This window comes from Hylobates moloch, unplaced genomic scaffold (assembly GCF_009828535.3).
Source record: "Hylobates moloch isolate HMO894 unplaced genomic scaffold, HMol_V3 SCAFFOLD_9, whole genome shotgun sequence".
Classification (NCBI taxonomy): Eukaryota; Metazoa; Chordata; class Mammalia; order Primates; family Hylobatidae; genus Hylobates; species Hylobates moloch.
The window spans coordinates 20,082,539-20,101,555 of NW_026652284.1; the positions used below are offsets into that span (position 1 = coordinate 20,082,539).

General features: G+C 54.7%; 1 protein-coding gene across 18 annotated transcripts in view; it reads right to left on the minus strand.

Annotated features, from left to right (window-relative positions):
* The window catches only part of RAP1GAP (RAP1 GTPase activating protein), a 73,165-nt gene that overhangs the window by 43,987 nt on the left and 10,161 nt on the right, over window positions 1–19,017 (minus strand). For 8 of the 18 annotated variants that reach the window (XR_004370882.2, XR_004370880.2, XR_004370879.2 and 5 more), the window contains exons 1-2: window positions 11,536–11,602; window positions 9,494–9,529 (exon numbers count right to left, since the gene is read on the minus strand). The exons of 1 other annotated variant lie outside the window; for it this stretch is intronic. Coding sequence is in view for 7 of the 17 variants with exons in the window: in XM_032759216.2 (XP_032615107.1) it covers window positions 9,494–9,529; window positions 11,536–11,579 (80 nt within the window). In the remaining 10 variants the exon portion in view is untranslated. Of the gene's footprint in view, window positions 1–7,081; window positions 7,131–9,493; window positions 9,530–11,535; window positions 11,656–19,017 lie in introns of those variants that run through there. 9 more of the 18 variants (XR_004370886.2, XR_004370883.2, XM_032759217.2 and 6 more) reach the window with 3 other exon arrangements.

Below are 19,017 nucleotides of genomic sequence, written 5' to 3' on the forward strand. Positions count from 1 at the left end.
CAGTGCCCAGGCTGGCTGGGGTGAGGGAGAACAAGCACCAGTTCCCTTGCTCCCCACTAAAATAGGTCCAGGGTCTTTGCGCCAGGTAGGTCCAGTCAGGTGGGCTCCAGGCTGGAGGCCTGGCTCTGCCCTGCAGTGAGCTCCACTCCTGCCTGCTCCTACAGGTTGGAGCCCAGCCTCCTGCCTGCACAGCCCAGCTCACTTGAGACTCAAGCCAAGCCTGGTCTTCCATGGCTGCCCACACTCCCCACCACCCCACAGGGCCTGCCTTGTGGGCAGCAGTTATTTTTTGTGTGTGTGTGGGATGGAGTCTTGCTCTGTCGGCCAGGCTGGAGTGCAGTGGTGTGATCTCGGCTCATGGTAATCTCCACCTCCCGGGTTCAAGCGATTCTCCTGCCTCAGTCTCCTGAGTAGCTGGGATCACAGGCATGCACCACCACACCCAGCTAATTTTTTTTTTTTTTTTGTATTTTTAGTAAAGATAGGGTTTCACCATGTTGGCCAGGCTGGTCTCAAACTCCTGACCTCAGGTGATCCACCCGCCTTGGCCTCCCCAGAGTGCTAGGATTACAGGCATGAGCCACCACACCTGACTGGGGAGCAGCTCCTGATCTGAAAGAAATGGGCTTCCAGCCTCTCTGCCTTCTCAGCCACCTCCACCTGCTGCCAGAAGATGATCTGGAATGTTCCAGCTTTGGGGTGGGGGAAGGAGTCCTATTCCTGCCCCTAATCCTTTACACTTTCTCTGCCCTCTGCCTGGATTACCCTTCCCACAGCCAGCTCCTTCCCGTTCAGGCCTCAGAGAGGCCCCTCCCTGATACCCATGGCAAAGCCAGGCCTTGCACCCACCCTATCCATACTACACATTACCCATCTGAAGCTACCTTAGCTGTCTGTCTCCTGCACTGGAGGATAACGTGCGTGAAGCAGGGACCGTGTCTGTCAGGTTCACTGCTGCATCCCCAATTCTTAGACTAGTCACCTGGCATGTGGTAGGAACTCCGTAAGTATTTGTTGAATTAACGAATGGCTAATGGAAGCCTTGAAAGAGCCCATGAGGTGAACATTGCCCGTTTGCAGGCATGGAAACTGAGGTTCAGAGAGGTTAAGTCTCTAGCCCAATGTCACACAGCAAACAGCTGGACCAGGTCAAACTTAGGGACAAGCTAATTCCACTAGAACCCCAGCACATCAGAGTGTATCACAGCCAATCTTCCCATTTCATAGGTATGAAAATGAGCCTCCAAGAGGGAGGGTGATGTTTCTCTAGGTCACTTGGGTCCAAGGCACGTGTTTCTTCCCTCCTGCAGCACGGGGTCAGAAACAGCTGCATTGTTACACCGGCCGGCCCTTTAAAAGCACCTCCTTGCTGCCTCTCACTCACCGTGAGGCAGGGGCCATGAACACCCCCACTGCACAAAGGAACGAGCCAAGGCTCAGCAAGGTGAGGGACTCCTCAAGGTCACCGGCCAGGACCTGGCACCAGGCCCATCAGACTCTAAAGCCAGTGTTCTCAGGGCCAGTGCCTAAGGCCAGTGCCCATGGCTGGGGTGTACAGTTACGTGTAGGCAGGCAGGTCACCCCCCGGCAGGCAGCAAGCTTCCAGAGGACAGAGTCTACACACCAAGCCCAATTCCGCGCCCACTGCAGGCGCAGCAGGTAACCATGACCACGATGACGGCAGTAACCGCAATAGCTGGCATCGATGGAGTACGTGCTCTGTGCCAGGCCCTGGTTTCAGGCCTTGGCACCCATTATCTCATTTAATCCCCACACCAATCTTCCAGGTAGTACTTTTATTGCCCTCATTTTACAGGTGAGGAAACTGAGATCCAGAGAAGTCACCCAGCCAGCTGGTGGCTGAGAGAGCATCTGTAGCCCCAGCCCAGACTCTGGCTCCAGGGCTTCCACAGCCCTGCACTAAGAGCACAGTCAGGGCCTCCCTGGGCTGCGGACTGACTCAGTCTCACACAGCAGCTCCTTGGAGCAGGGAGGAGGATGGGCGACTGGCACCCTAGCAGGCCTCTTCCCTTGGTGGCTCGGGGGTTCAGAGCCTTCCAGCGTAGCCCACAGAAGTCCCAGCGGGGCCTGCAGGGACATGATCTGGTGGCTGTCTCTCTTCCCTTCACCCGTCAGGTCCAACTTAGTCTTGCATCCAGCACGTGCCACCACACGCTCTTTTCCTCCGCATTGCTGACCTGCTACCTCCTGCCCCTGGAACATGCTTGTACAGTGCACCTCCCTTCCCCACTACACACACACACACACACACACACACACACACACACACGCTGCCACTTGGCCCACTTCAACTTTTGTTTGTTTTTTTTTTTTGAGACGGAGTCTCGCTCTGTTGCCCAGGCTGGAGTGCAGTGGCACGATCTCGGCTCACTGCAAGCTCCGCCTCCCGAGTTCACGCCATTCTCCTGCCTCAGCCTCCCAAGTAGCTGGGACTACAGGCGCCCGCCACCACGCCTGGCTAATTTTTTGTGTTTTTTAGTAGAGATGGGGTTTCACCGTGTTAGCCAGGATGGTCTCGATCTCCTGACCTTGTGATCCACCTGCCTCGGCCTCCCAAAGTGCTGGGATTACAGGCGTGAGCCACTGCGCCCAGCCCATTTTGACTTTTGAGTCACCTCCTCCAGGAAGCCTTCCTTGATTCCCAGATGCGGGCAGGAGTCCCTTCTCTGAGCTCTCAGCAACCCTCACATCTCCCTAGTCAGCGCATGTCATTCCCATCAAATCACCTCGTTCCTTATGACCCTCTCTAGACTGTGAACCCCAGAAGAAGTGGCCTCATCTATCTTCTCCACCACCATGTCCCCAGTGCCCAGCACATGGTTTGGCCCTAGGAGGGTGTCCCCACACTAAATGCTTGTTGAATTAGTTTGCTGAATGAATTTTGGGGAAGATCCTGAACTCAGAAGACCTTTCCAGGATCTGGGCTATCAGAAAATCCCCTCCGAGGCTGGGCGTGGTGGCTCACGCCTGTAATCCTAGCACTTTGGGAGGCCGAGGCAGGCGGATCATGAGGTCAGGAGTTCGAGACCACCCTGACCAACATGGTGAAACCCCGTCTCTACTAAAAATACAAAAATTAGCTGGGCATGGTGGCACGCACCTGTAATCCCAGCTACTCAGGAGGCTGAGGCAGGAGAATGCTTGAACCTGGGAGGCGGAGGTTGCAGTGAGCCAAGATCGTGCCACTGCACTCCAGCCTGGGCAAGACAGCAAGACTCCATCTCAAAAAAAAAAAAAAAAGAAAAAAAGAAAAAAAGAAAATCCCCTCCTTAGCCATCTACTCAGCCTGTGGCCACCACAGTGCCTAAAATTCTATCACTAGAGAATCTCTCTTTGGATGAATGAGTCTTTCCTCTCAAAATGCAAATGCTTAGTTAGAAGGGAGAACATCCCCCTGCGCATACACTCTGCACTCATTTCATTGGGAGCAATACTGTTTCCACTGCTGTGGACAATCTGAGGTTCAGAGAGGCAGAGTAGATGGGGTAAGGCCACACAGCAAGTAAGTGGGAGTTGAACTGGGTATTTGAACTCAAGTCTACCTAACAGAACTCAAATATTCCCACGCATCTCAGACAAATAGACCAGAGTTTGAGCATCACCAGGAGATAGGGGCACACAGGGCCAACCAGACCAGGGACCTCAGGGCTGCAAGAGTCCCCTCTTCATGATGCTGAGGATAGACGTGGGATAGCAGGGTTGTGCACAAGTGAGATGGGGACCCACTTCTCAAGATCACACAGTCAAACAGTGGCAGTCCCAGAGCCACAACGCATGTGGAGGGGATTTTCTCCTGTCTCCTGAAGCTATAGGGGATCCTTCCTGGAAGTGGGGGGTCTCTCGGGCACTAGGCTCATCCCTGCCTCAGAGCCTTTGCACCTGCTGCTCCCTCTGTCTGGACACCCTGCCAGCTCCATGGCCAGCTCCTCTCATCCTTCAGGTTTTGGTTCGAACACCCCCTCTTCAGAAAGGCATTCCAGGACCCCTTCATTTTCCAGCCATACAGCACAGGGTGACAGGCAAACTGGAGCCTGGCTACTTAAGCTCCAATCTCAGCTTTGCCAAGGGATCTTGAACAGGTTACTTAACCTCTCTTTGCCTCAGCCTCCCTAGCCCTAAACCAGGGTTCATAATGGTCTTGCCTCACAGGGCTGTTGTGAAGATCAAACCCATGAACATGGGCAAAGTGCTCTGAAACACAGCCCGGCACGTGCTCAGCTCTCGGCAAGGACCAGCTCTTGTTAGCATGTAGCCTTGCTTTGAAATTCAGTGGACCCGGCCAGGCGCGGTGCCTCATGTCTATAATCCCAGCACTTTGGGAGGCTGAGGCGGGTGGATCACAAGGTCAGGAGCTAGAGACCAGCCTGGCCAAGATGGTGAAACCCCATCTCTACTAAAAATACACGAAAAAATTAGCTGGGCATGGTGGCGGGCGCCTGTAATCCCAGCTACTCAGGAGGCTGAGGCAGAGAATTGCTTGAATCCAGGAGGTGGAGGTTGCAGTGAGTCACTTCAACCCAGCCTGGGTAACAGAGTGAGACCCTGTCTCAAAAAAAAAGAAAGAAAGAAAAGAAAGAGAGAAAGAGAGAAAGAGAGAAAGAAAGAAAGAAAGGAAAGAAAGAAAGAAAGAAAGAAAGAAAGAAAGAAAGAAAGAAAGAAAAAGGAAATTCAGTGTACCCATCAGAGGTTGTTTCCTTGCCTATTTACTTATAGTCTGCCTCTGCCTTTCCCAATTTTACAGATGAGGAAATCCAGGCTCAGTGAGGTGAAGTACTGCCCAAACCAAGCTCTCTGAGGATAGGGGCTAGGCCTGTCTCATTTTCTGCTGAATCTGCAGTAACTAAAACTATGCCTGGCCTACAGTAGGTGTTCAGTGGTTACTGTGGCTGGATGAATAAATGATGAACAAATGACCACAGCTCTATCGCTCTGAGGCTCTGTACAGCCAGGAGCTTGGGCATCTAAGATTCTATTTCAGCCCACCTCTGCCCACTCTGGCCCCAAATGACCCCCAGCTCAATCGAAGTCTCAGCGTCTCTTAGAAGTGGCTGCCAGGGGCTGGGCATGGTGGCTCACGCTTGTAATCCTAGCACTTTGGGAGGCTGAGGGAGGAGGATCACTTGAGCCCAGGAGGTCGAGGCTGCAGTGAGCTGAGATTGCCTCACTGCACTCCAGCCTGGGTGACAGAGTGAGACCCTGTCTCAAAAAATAAAAATAAAAATAAAAATAAAAATAAAAATAAAAATAAAAATAAAATAAAGAGAAGTGGCTGCTAGGATAGCCAGGCTAATGAGCTGGGGACCAGCATCCATGCCCTTGTCCCCAGTAGAACCCCCTCACCCTGGCTTGGCAAAGGGGATGAGGCAGGAGGCCTTGGCATTTGCCTTGGGAGATCCCTGCCCAGAGGTATAGTGGCGGCCATGGGCTCAGGAAGCAGCTGCTAGCTTCCCCATCCCAGGCACTGCCAGCTGCCCGTCGGGGGCCTGCCCACCAGATGCATAATAGATGAGGAGGCCCAGCGGGCTGTGCCTGCTTGGCATTTCAGAGCCACTAATGAGGCCAGCCTCGTGCTTCCTGCAGCAGCACACAGGCCCCAGGGCCTCTGGCTCAGTGATTGCCATAAGGAGCCACCTGAGGACAGGGCCACCCACCCCAGCCCACCACTCAGCACAAGCAGCATGCAGGAGATCGAGGGCTAAAGGCATGGGCTCAGAGTGGCACTGCTGTCAGTCTTGGTTCACGCCTCACTGACTGCATGCCCCTGGGCCACTGCTTCCTCTCTCTGAGCCTCAGTTTCCTCATCTGTAAAGTAAGGGATGAACTGTAAGGCTGGTGTCAGGATGGAATGAAATGATTCAGGGGAAGTGCTGGGCCCAGGGCCTGGGATATAGGAAGTCCTCCATATGTGGGGAGCAACTGGTACCAATTCTGTCAAGAGGAAACATCTCAGCACCCAGACGGGCCTTCCCAGCAGGACATATGGACTGAGCAGTGACTCCCGTTTGGGTGGTATTCAGGGCTACATCACTCCCCGCTCCTCCCTTAACTCATAACCAAGACCTTCCCCATTTTTGCAGCTTCACTGTGTCTGACCAAGGTCCCTTCCTCAGCAGAAGAGCTGGATTCAAATCCAGCCTTCACCAGCTGTGACTTTGAGCCAGAGCCTTCACCACTCTCAGTCCTGGTTTTGGCCTCTCAACTGGGAACAACAGGCCAAATTGCAGGACCAATGCCATGCTTTAATGAGACCTCCAGAGTAAAATGCCTGGCAGGCTGTCAGCTCTTAATCCTTTCTGGGTGCTGCCTCCACCTCCCAGTCTCCTAGTTTTAAGGCCAAAGTTGACTCTCCTCTTCCCAGAGGTATTTTCAGAACCCTCCTGCCTTGTGCAAGTCCACTTCAGCATTCCTCTACCCTGACACCGCTCCACCTCCCACCATCCATTTGAATACACTTTAAATGTCTAGCCCCCATTCTAGGATATCTGGGTCCCTTAGGGCTGCAGACTCAGAGTCACCCACTGTCCCACTGGCTCCCAACCCTCACACTGGGCCTCCTTCCTCACGCATCTGCACACCTACCCTGAGGTCCTCCACTGCAGACAACCTGCTGAGAGGGGTTAGGGATGTGTAAGGGAACTCAGCCATGATCACATCTGGCCTCTACCAGGACTCACTGCTCCTTTAATCCAAGTCCTAACCTCTTAATCCTGTTTTGTAAAGGGGTGGGGGAAAATCACCTCCTCCAGGAAGCCTTCCCAGCCTACTGACAAGGTTTTACTTATTCCCCTCCCTGAACACACTCAATTCAATTCCACAAGCAGTAAGCATTTATGGGCATGGTAGTTGCACAAGACCATGTGGAGGACAGAGACATGAGAAAAGTACAGCCTGGCCTTTATGGGAGAAAGTGGGGCTAAGTTGAGCTCAAATGTGACTCAATGGGAGGCCGAGGTGGGAGGATCACTTGAGCTCAGGAGTTTGAGACCAGACTGGCCAACATGGTGAGACCTTGTCTCTACTAAAAATACAAAAATAATTACCCAGGAGTGATGGCATGCACCTGTGGTCCCCGCTACTCAGGAGGCTGAGGCAAGAGATTTCACCTGAACCTAGGAGATAGAGGTTGCAGTAAGCCGAGATTGCACCACTACACTAGGGCCTGGGCGACAGAGTGAGATCCTGTCTCCAAAAAAAAGAAAAAGCGATCAAGCACCTCTCCTTTCAAGGAGTTCAGAGCCTGCTTTGCACTGCAGGGTTATGTGAACACATGCAGCTCACCTGAAGTCAACTCCCGGAAATGCCCTATTCAACAAGCACATGTTGAGCAGCAAGTGCGGCCCAGAGAGGGAAAATGACTTGCCAAAGTCACACAACTAGAATGTGGCAGAGGCAGATTCAAGTCCACACCTGTCAGACTCTGAAGTCCATGCTCTTTCCCCTACCCCAGGAACATTCACGAATGTGTGCTCTATAGCAGCAGGGGAGGCATTCTAAAGAGGGAATGGGGGTGTGGGGATCAAGAAAGAAAACCCCCAACAAATGGTGACAAAGGTGGGCTGGAGGTGTGGCGAGGGCCTGTGGAAATGGAAGTGGAGGGACATCAAGGGGAGGTGATGCTGACTGGGGCCACGTTCCCGTTATCAGAAATACAGAGCACGGGAGAAGCAAGCCCCAAACTAGAAAAGGAGGTGGAGACAGCTCTTGAGTGCCAGGAGATCATGATTAATGGTCAAAATGGCCACCACTGACGCATGGGCTGGAGTTAAGCGATGGCCTTTGGCAGCTGGGAAGGGAGGGCCTAGGGTTAGCACCTTGGACAGCGGCTCCAGCTAGGCGGGCACGGGCAAGGCATTTTGGGTAACGGGGCGTGTCCTGGGGAATGGCCGATCTTTACTTGATAGATGTGTCAACTGAAGCCCAGAGAGGGGATGGGACTCGCCCAAAGTCACACAGCTGGCCAGTTACAATCAGTCCTGGGCCCTCGTCTCTAATTCTTGGCTTAGGGCTCCCTGGGGTGGGCCTTCTGGGTGGCCCGTCTCTGAGTCCTCCCTCAAGCGCATCCTTCGTTCAGACCCTCCCTGTGGCCTGGTGGCCCTGGTACAGAGTAGGTAAGGTTTTGGGCTCTGCACAGAGTCTGGAAGAACAAGGTTCAAATCCCAACTGCTTGTGTGACCTTGGGCAACTCATTTCCCCACTCCAGGCTTCATTGTTCTTATCTGTAGAGATAATAGTCCCTAACTCTGAGGTGTGGTCAGAGTTACATGAGATAACACATGTCAGGCATCTACTACAGTACCCAGTGCATAGCAGGTGCCCAACAAGTGGCAGTTGTCAGTGGTGTTATTACTGAACTCCCTGAAGGAAAGGATGGCATCTTCCTCACCTCTGCTTTTATCCCCGCTCAGTCTGCCCCTGCTCTGAGCACAGCACACCATCTTGCAGAAGGAGGGGCTCAAATGGACTAGGCACACTAGCAGGAGATGATACCCAGAAAGGGAGAGGAAGCAGCCTGAGGTTGCATGGAGAGCATCAAAGGGAAATAGAAAGGCAGGCTGGGAGCTTAGCTGAGGCACCCTGTGTGCCTCCCACCCCAGGCCTGGCTTCCCAGGAGGGCTCTGCGGGGACAATGGTGCCAGATGGGAGCCGCCCAGCAGTTGGGGGGTACCGCAGGACCCACGGACCCCAGGAAGCCCTGAGCAGGGGCAGGAAGCAGCCAGAGCCGTCAGGGGGCTCTCCTGCTGGAGGTGAAGCAGCAGCAGGAGCAGCCAGCCAGGCCCACATGATGCTGATGCCAGGGAAGCGGGAGGCACCTGCCTGCTGGGGCATCGGGGTGCCACGGTGTATCCCGAGGTGAGGCTGCACCTCTACCCATTGCCTGTTGGTGTTGAGAAGCTGCACACACAGTTGCCTCGTTCCCTCCTCTTCCAAAGAGAGGGCAGCCCCAGACATAGGAAATATGGGAGGAAGGGGTTCTGAGGGCTGTCGGGGGGGTAACTAGAGGATTTGGGGTCAGTAAAGGCTAAGGGAACCCCAGCCCAGCAAGGGGCCACCCTGAGGTGGGAAGAAATAGAGAAGAAAAAAAGGAAGGAAGCATTTAAGCAAAAAGGGCCTAAAATATGCCAGGGCCAGTTTTTGTTTTTGTTCTTTTTACTTTACACCCTATGAATGGGCATTTTAATCCCTATTTCACAGATGAGAAAACTGAGGTTCAGAGACGTTAAGGAATTGCTGAAGTTCACACAGGCAGTGGCAGAGTGAAGATGTAAACCTGCTTTGCCTGCCTCCAAGGCTCTCTAAAAAAGTACTCTGGGGACAGACCTAGTAAGAGGGTCTGCCCACCCCCTTGCCCTGAGAGGATGGTTGGAGGCTTGGTGAGGTCTGGCCTGGCATCGCAGGGGTAGGAATGGATTAGGGGTATCTGCAGGGACCAGCCAAGGCAACCCAGGCCCTCCTGAGAGTCCCCAGTACTCACCATACACTCCGGCGAGAGGTGAAGGACTTGTCCACCCTGAAACACAACAAGAGGGGCCATAGGTGAGGGGACATCCCTTCTCACCAGCTTGGCCCAGCATATCAGACCCACCTGCACTGCACCACCCTCCCAGAGGGGCTGGAGAAGGTCCTGTTTCTAAGGATGCTTGAGGCAGTCACTATCACCCTTAGGCTGCAGTCGCCTGACTGTCAGATTAGGGACATGGGAAGGCATGGGGGTTAAAGAGCCAGGAAAAGAGGCAGGACTGGGGGCAGTGGGGCAGGGGGCAGGGCTGTGGGGTGTTAGCAGGGGTGGGGGGACAGGTGGAGTAGGACAGTGACTACAGCAGTTTGGATCATGGCAAGGATGTAGGGGTGCGGCTGGGTTTAGCTTAGAGCCTTTCCAAGCAGGATGGAAGTTTGCTGGATATCTATGGTTTATGGTGGGCAGAAAGAACATCACCCCCAAGGCCCGTAGCCTGCCTCAATCCTGAAGCTGTTCACTCATATCCACCCAGGAAGAAAATGTCTGCGAATCTGGGAGGAGATCTAGGAGGAGCTTCCCCCCACCCTCACCCCAACAGACATACCCTGCTTCCTAAGACTTTAGGGGTACCCCAGACTTTGTCTCCCCCAAATCCACCCAGATCCAGCCCCAGGACGCATGTGTGGGTAGCACTCCTGCCCCGTCCCGATTCTCCTACTGCCCTCTGAGGGCACCTTGGTGCCGCTGGGGGCAGGGGCTGAGCAGCTGTTGGGACAACAAACAACTCGCCTCTTGCCCAGAGGTAAGAAGGCTATGAGGAGGGAGTCCAGCCCAACTCTGCCAGCGAGAGGACGTCCTCTGGAGGGCAGGGCTGGGGGCTCCCAGGGACAGCTGATGGGGAAGGCCGACTCTGCAGACAGTGAGGTCAGAGAAGCCAGGACTTGCCCAAGGTCACAGAACAGGACCCAGCCTGGGAGCTGTCCCTCTGTTGGCTGGCCAGGAAACTCAGGGCCTAGCCCAGGCTCCTCTCATCACCTGACAGCTAGCAAGACCCCAGATGGAGGGGTAGCCTCTGGCCTCCCACCCCACCCTGCCCTCTGCTGGGGTCACCTCAGAAGTTGAGCGTCCACAAGGGGAAGGCAGCTCAGACACAATCCCCATAGCTCAGAGAACACTGACCATGCGCACACACAAGCCCCAGCGCTCCACACCCCAAGGTGGGTCCCATGGGTCCCTCTGACCACTGGGAGGCAGGGCCTGGTGAAGGTCATGGAGCCGCTTGTCTGGCTGGGCAGGGGCTCTGAGCCCACTCTGTCTAACCCATCTTCCCTCCAATTTGCCAAATCTCCGCAACAGGCATAAATCCCCATTCCACCTCTGCACCCCTCGACCCCAAGATGAACCTGCTGCCACTCTGACCTCCTCCAGGCTTCCAAGCCCAGGCAGCCAGTGGCCCAGGGAGGAAGAGGTTCCTGAGAGCCAGGATGCAGGAAGGAGGGCAGCCTGGTGCCCAGGGTGGGCAGTGCCTGCTAAGGGCTTCTAGAGTCCCTTTATCCAGAGCCTCATTGAGGGGCCCAACAGCTGCAGAGGCAAGTGGGAGGTCCAGCAGAACCTCCCCCTGACCTGCCTGCCCCTACTCCCACATACCTATACATGTGAGCAGTTGCGCACACACGCATGCACACACACGAGCACACACACAGGCGGAGTAGCCCCGCAGCCCCAGGTACATGCATAAGCGCCACTATCATGTGCTTAGGCACAAACACAGCAATGTCCACCCTGCACTCACCTCCCCACACATGCACATGGACACGCAATGAGAACACACACGGACACAGAAACACACACACATACACACACACACACACACATGCGCGCCGCAACACGACAGCCATGCGCGCACTGAGGTCAAACGCTCAGCCCCCACAGCAGTCACAGCCCAGGCCCACCCGCCCGAGCGCGAGCACACCCAGCACGGGCTCCCCCCACGCGCGCACACGCACACGCGCGCACTCGCCCCGCCCCGCCCCGCCCCGCGCCGCCCCGCGCCCTACCCGCCGTAGGCCCCGAAGGTGAAGCTGCGCTTCCGGCCGCTCATGGTGCCGCCGCCGCCGCCCGGCCCGGCCCCCGCGAGCCGGAGCCGCCTTCCCGCGCCCGGGTCACCTTGGCAACGCGGCCGCCCCGCCTCCGCCCCCGCTCCAGCTCGGATACGTCCGCGCCCCAGCGGGCCGCGGTCCAGCTGCCGGGGGCCGCCGGCGCAGAAAGGGCCGCTTGTTCGCGCCGCCCTGGGCCGGCCGGGCGGGGGCTTCGCGGGACTTTCCGAGCCGGGTCTGGCTGGGCGGGGATTGCGGGGCCCGGGGCCCGGGGCCCGGGGCAGCCCCTCCCCCACCCCTTCCCCGCCGCCCCCCGTCCAGGCCGCAGACCCTCTGTTGGGGAGACGCCCTCCTCCCGTCCCCTGGAGCAGCCGCGCTCCTCGGCGGATCCGTCCCCATCATCGCGCGCTGGGTGCTCCCTCCCAGAAGCCTGGGTCTGCAGGGCAGGCATGTCCCGCTCCTCCGTGTCCCTCGAATTTCTCATCTGTAAAGTGGGATTCCTCCCGCCGGCCTCGTAGGACCTGGGCATGACGAAATGAGTTCACGCACGTAAAGCCCTCGGCCCAGGCCCTGGTGTACAGCAGATGCTTAATAAATGCCGGGTACAAGAGTTCCGCAGCGGGGACAGGCGTTCTACCCTTCCCGCGAACGAATGAGTGAATGAACAGAGCCTCCAATAGCCCCTCCTTGCCCACCTGTCTCCCCTTCTCCCAGGAGTCCCCTTCCCCTTTGACCTGGTGAGGAGGAAGAGCAAAGGGGAGGAGTGGAGACGCCCCCCTCCACTCCCCTCTTGAAAAGTCATGCAGCCCAGGTCCCAACCTTTAGAGAGACTGGGCTCTGAGTTCTGCAATAGGTACCATTCACTCAATAAACACTCCAAGTCCCTCTTCTGCACCCAGCTCGCCCGGAGCTCACGGTCCAGTGCTCTTCCTCAGAGTAAGCTGTTTCCCCCACCCAAGTGGAGCTGTGTCAGCAGACACCGGGTCATTAGCCCCGACCCCAGAGCACACTGCCCTCCACCCCAACACCCACTCTTCCCCCCATAGAGGGAGAGATCCTTCCCCCAGGCCCTGCACCCAAGGAGGCCCCCACAGCCTCAAGATTTGCTATGGGATTTTCTGTTTAAACAAACTCCAGGGCACAGATGCAGCCGGGGATGAGGGAGGAAGGATGACCAAGGGCACAAGGACAGGGCGGCAGGGATTCTGCAGAAGGCCCTTCAGGAGCTGCCCCACCTGGGACCCGGGCCTGGGCTTGGTGAGCTCCAGCACCCCCTGGGAAATGACGAGTCTGGGTACCAGGGTCTACAGTTTGTCTCACCTAGGCAGGGTAAGTGGCACTGCAGTTTCCCCATTTTAGACACGAAGAAATTGAGATCCTCGCTCACACCGATTACTTCTCTCTTGGGGATCTGCCCTCAGCCCTCTCTCGGCTCCCACCTGGGACCTCTTCTCTGCACATTCTGGTGGGTGCAGAAGCCCTCAAGAGCCCCTTGCAGGGTTCAGAGCCTGGACAGGGCAAACATTATTTCCTCATTCTTAGAACTATGTCCCTTGGTTTTCAGTCCTCAGAGGAGGGTCTGGATTCCCCTTGCAAGGTGCTCTGGAGCCTGGACTGGGCCCCTTCTGCTCTGGGCAGTGCTGCAGATTCCTGTGGGGAGGAATCACGCCAGAGCAGGCTCCTGAGGGGTGGGTCCTGAGAGCACTGAAGTTTGCCTAAGAAGGGAGGAACTTAATTCCTTCCTTCCTTCCTTCCTTCCTTCCTTGCTTCCTTTCTCCCTCCCTCCCTCCTAAGTAGTAGCAGCAACAGTCTCCCTCCCTCCCTCCTTCTCTCCTTCCTTTCTAAGTAGTAGCAGCAACAGCCTTCCTCCCTCCCTTCCTCCCTTCCTCCCTTCCTCCTTCCTTTCTAAGTAGTAGCAGCAGCAGCAGGGGCTCTCAGAGAGGTGGGAGGCGGTTGGGGCAGAGGACTGAAGAGCTAGGCCTGGGCTATCAAGATGTGCACAGTACTTGGGCTGGGGCCTGGACTCCAGCCACATCTGGGCTGCTGCATCCCCTTCGACATGGACCTATACCTCGCTAGTCTTTTCAGTGGGAATGATTCCTGAGTGGTTTCTGCATGCCCAGTTGGCAGAGTGGCCAAGGGGCTGCCAACGTGCCAAGTTTCCCAGCCAGGCCTGGCCCCCGGGAGGCCCCACTGGTACTGGGACAGTGGGCCCTTGAGAGGGGCCGTGGGGGCTGAAGGGTTCCCACCAAAGACAAAGAGCCCAGTGTGGGCTCCAGCCTCTCTGCTCTGACCAGCTGCAGCTGCCTCATTGGCAAGGGATGGGGGTGGGGGTGGGAGTGGGGGTGGTTAGTGGGGGTCACGTTCCCTTGGCCAGGGTTGCAGCAGGACAGTCCCTGACCAGCTCCTGGTCCCTTGGTGACAGCTGAGTTTAAATGCATCCTGTTAACCCGCAAGACCACTTCCAAGAATTTACCCTGTGCATCATAGCATGTGAGCCTGTAGATGAACCGCAAGGACAATGGACACTGAGGCATGTGTTTATATCCTCACCCTTGGAGGCTAAAATCTCAGCTCTCCCACTTGTCACCTGTGTGACCTTGGTCAAGTTACTTAAGCTTCCTGAGCCTCAGTTTTTTCATCTGCAAGATGGGGTTGATGATGAAAATAACAGGACCTGCTTCAAAGGGTTTTGCCAAGGATTAAATAAGTTACTAATGATAAAGCATTGACAATAGTAGAGTGTTTGTCACTTAACATGTGTTTGTTAAGTAAAACTTTGCTGGCTGAGCACGGTGGCTCACATCTGTAATCCCAGCACTTTGGGAGGCTGAATAGGGAGGATCACTTGAGACCAGGAGTTGGAGAACAACTTAGGCAACATAGTGAGACCTGTCTCTACAAAAACTCTAAAAATTAGCCAGGTGTGATGGTGCACATATGTAGTCCCAGTGACTTGAGAGGCTGAGGTGGGAGGATTGCTCAAGCCTGGGAGGTTGAGGCTGCAGTGAGCCCTGACTGCACCACTGCACTCCAGCCTGGGTGACAGAGCAAGACCCTGTCTTAAAAAGAAAAGAAAAAAGAAAAAGGCTAGGCATGGTGGCTCACACCTGTAATCCCAGCACTCTGGGAGGCCAAGTCGGGTAGATCACTTGAAGTCATGAGTTCAAGACTAGCCTGGCCAACATGGTGAAATCCCATCTCCACGAAAATACAAAAAGCCGGGCATCGTGGTTGGCACCTGTAGTCCCAGCTACTTGGGAGGCTGAGACAGGAAAATCACTTGAACCCAGGAGGTGGAGGTTGCAGTGAGCCAAGATCAGGCCACTGCATTCCACCCTGGGTGACAGAGCAAGACTCTGTCTCAAAAAAAAAAAGAAAAAAGAAAAAAGAAAAAAAAGTTGTAGCAACATCATTTTTATTAGGCTAAACTATATGAAGTTGCCATTTTTGTAGGGCTAGCAAAGATTTATTAGTAAGAATTCTAAAACTAAATGGCCACCCAGAGGAAATTTGATAAATTATGGCCCATGTATGCCATGCAGTGCCATGCAGCTATGGGACAGACTGGGGAAGATCTGTGTGTGGGCATGTGGAACAGCCTCCAGGACTGACACACACAGAGGCAGTGTGACAGGGACCAGGGCTGGACCAGGCTCTGATGCTTCCTAGCCGTGTGATGTCAAACACATTAGTAACATCCCATGACACTGGCCTCACTGGCCCACTGTGATGGGGACATCACTGCTCCGCAGTCAGCACGGGGTGCTTGCTGACTGGCACTGGGAAGTCACTGCCATCTTTGAAGGAGGTTGAGCCCCCTTCTTCCTTGGCCTCCAGCCTCTTACCTAGAAAACAGTGCCAGGCTGCTTTCCAGGGTCCAGGCCCTCCCTCTGAGAGGAAGCCTCCCCTTTGGGCCTCCTAGATTTGTACCTAAGTTGTTCAAACAGCTGCCAGACTGTAGAGGAAGAGAGAAGAGCACCGGGTGGAGGGCTGCAGAGCCACCTTTCCAAGTTCACCTCTTGTTGAACTCTGGGTGTTCCACCTACCTACCTCCAGCACCCCCTTTCCAGGGAAATGGAAGGGGAGAGGGAGGAGATCAGGGAAGATCTCAGGTCTGGGCTCTAGGGAGGGCTGGTGGAGCCAACTCTTGCCAGGGCCTCCAATAGCCTCCTCCCCTCCCCGAGTCATACTCATTCAGGATATCTGCCCCAGGCCTCTTGGGCAGGAGAGGAGGCATCTGGGCTTCCTGCCCTGGCCCAGGCAGCCTCTTGTGTGGCTTTGCATTAATCAGTTTTCCTCTCTTGGCCTCAGTTTGCTCATCTGTTAAACCCCTACTCTCACTTTGCTGGGTTAAAGACCTAACAGTAGGCTGGGCACAGTGGCTCACGCCTGTGATCCCAGCATTTTGGGAGGCTGAGGCAGGCGGATCACGAGGTCAGGAGTTCGAGATCAGCCTGATCAACATGGTGAAACCCCGTCTCTACTAAAAATACAAAAATTAGCTGGGCGTGGTGGCGCCCAGCTACTCAGGAGGCTGAGGCAGGAGACTCGCTTGAACCCGGGAGGCAGAAGTTGCAGTGAGCCAAGATCACACCACTGCACTTCAGCCTGGGCGACATAGCAAGACTCCACCTTAAAAAAAAAAAACAAAAAAACCAAAAAAAAACTAACAATGGAAAGATGCATTTGCCTTGAGAGAATTCTGCTAGCTCTGAAAGTCTCATTATCCTTACTTTGCCTGCGGCCTTTCTAGCCAAGCCACACCAACCCAATCCCAGGAAGCTTCTGGAAAAAGAGTCTCCTGGGGGTTCCCCAGCCCCTGGGAAGGGAGGAAAGAGTGGGTGTGACTTGGCTCACAGCCCTTCCCTAGGCAGCTGGCCAGTGAGGTTACTGAGCCAGCCTCTGCCCTGGCTCTGAGACTCCTGCTCTATTCAATGGGTTTCTGAAACCCCTGCCTACTTAAAGGGACCCCATCAGGGACCAGGAAAATCTGGGCTGGCCAGAATACCTGCCCCGACTCAGGCCCTACCCCTGAGGATGTGTTTCTCATATCCACGCAGATCATGTGCCTTGAGAGGCCCTGGGAGCAAAGCCCTTCTGGAGACAGCACCCAGGTGTACGTTCTTTCATTCCTTCCCCCATTCATTCAATGTTGAGCACCCACTGTGTGGCTGACACTGTACTGAGCACCCACTGTGTGGCTGACACTGTTCAGACACTGGCGATAGAGTCTGAACAAGACAGACAAGGTCTCTGGTAGACCTGTGTGCACACTTGCACACAAACTTTCCCAGGTCACGCATGCACTTGGCCTAGTACTGTGCCATGCACATGCAAAGAGTCATCTAACTCATGCCTGTAGAGATCACATCAAGATCGAATGCATGCAGACAGGCTCACATGAACATCAGCCCCTATGCTGCAAACCCACAAGTACGTGCACATGCAAAGGTCGACTCTAGCTCCCACCCTCAGGTCCCCAATCAGTGCACATGCACCTACTGACTCTGGCTGGGTTTGTACCTGCATGTAAATACACAGTGATGACAGCACATACAGGCACAGGAATCTCAGGCCCACACACCCTTACTCAAATCACATTATTTATGTTCATACAATATACACAGACAGATGTGTACACATCTCACAAACACGCATGGAGCATCCAGCTAACTACTGGGAAGAAATAAAGGTAGGAGACAGAATGGCTCTTTGGGGGTCAGAGAAGGGTGCAATTGCTGCATCTCCAGGATTGCAGAGTGGAGGCCAAGACTCCTCTCATGTATTACAGGCTGGCATCTAGCTGGCCAGCACCCATCTCCTACCTCCGCTGCTAAGGGTGTGGCCCTCCCAGCCCATTTTCAGGGGCAGTTGGACAAAGCTGGGAGACTGCTTGAGGCCCAGAGCTTTCCTCAGGAAGCTGGGCTGGTGGAGCCCTGACCAGGGGAGACCTGCCTGTGGCCCCAGCTCTGCTGGCAACCCACCGTTTCTCATCACAAGTGCCTTCCCACTTCTGGCCTCTGCTGGTTCTTCCATAACGGGGGGAGAGAGTTTCCCAACAGTTCCTTATGATACCACCCTCCCAGGAGGCCAACCAGTCTGGGACTCTGAGAGCCCCTCTCCACCCCGACAAAGCCCTCAATGAGGCAGTGGCTCTCAACAAGGGTGGCTCTGCCCCTCAGAGGGTACCAGGGTGGTTTCAGTCCTCAGAAATGACGGGGTCACCACTGTCATTCAGTGGGTGGGGGACAGGAAAGCTACACTGGTGAGAGTCCCACTTCAGGAGATTTGTTGTTCATCAGATATCCTCCTAGATATTCAAGTGGATAAAAAGCCCGGGTAACCCATCCTAGACCTAACTCTGGTTTACAAATGAATATTTTTTGGTGTGGCTTTAATCCGTCATACATTTTTCAAAGGTGCAGCTACTGAAGTCATTCTGAACTAGAGGTCAGGTACAGCGACATGACTTTCTGCTCTTAAATCTAAGGGTAGGCCAGGCTCAGTGGCTCACATCTGTAATCCCAGCACTTTGGGAGGCTAAGGCCAGGAGTTTGAGACCAGCCTGACCAATATGGTGAAACCCTATCTCTACTAAAAATACAAAAATTAGCCAGGTGTGGTGGCATGCCCCTGTAATCCCAGCTACTCAGGAGGCTGAGACAGGAGAATTGCGTGAACCTGGGAGGCGGAGGTTGCAGTGAGCTGAGATCACAGCACTACACTCTAGCCTGGAGTTTCTGAGACTCTGTCTCAAAAAACAAAAACAAAAAATCTAAGGGTAGGCTGGGCAAGGTGGTTCACACCTGTAATCCCAGCACCTTGAGAGGCTGAGGTGAGAGGACTGCTTAAGCCCAGAAATTCAAGACCAGCCTGGTAACAATGCAAGACTCCATCTCTATTACAATAATTTTAATTTTTTTAAATCTAGCGGTATATTTTTAATAAATAGGTGCCCAAGGCTGGTTACTTCATTGGCTCTTGTGGTGTGGTCATGCCAGAGCATTCATGTAGGGAGGTGGAGGGCCTTTTTCATCTCTTATGCCAGTATATAGTTTGTTTTTGAAGTCAGGTGTCTAGGCAGGCTTATTACCTAGAAATATCATGACAGGAAAATGAAGAACGCTTTTTTTTTTTTTTTTGAGACGGAGTTTTGCCCTTGTCGCCCAGGCTGGAGTGCAATGGCGCGATCTCGGCTCACCGCAACCTCCACCTCAGTAGCTGGGATTACAGGCATGCACCATCAGACCCAGCTAATTTTTGTATTTTCAGTAGAGTCGGGATTTTTCCATGTTGGTCAGGCTGGCCTCGAACTCCCGACCTCAGGTGATGGGCCCGCCTCAGCCTCCCAAAGTGTTGGGATAACAGGCGGGAGCCACCGCGTCCGGCCGAAGAACGCTTTTTAAAACGTGTTCTCTAATGGGTCCGGGAGTCCGCCGC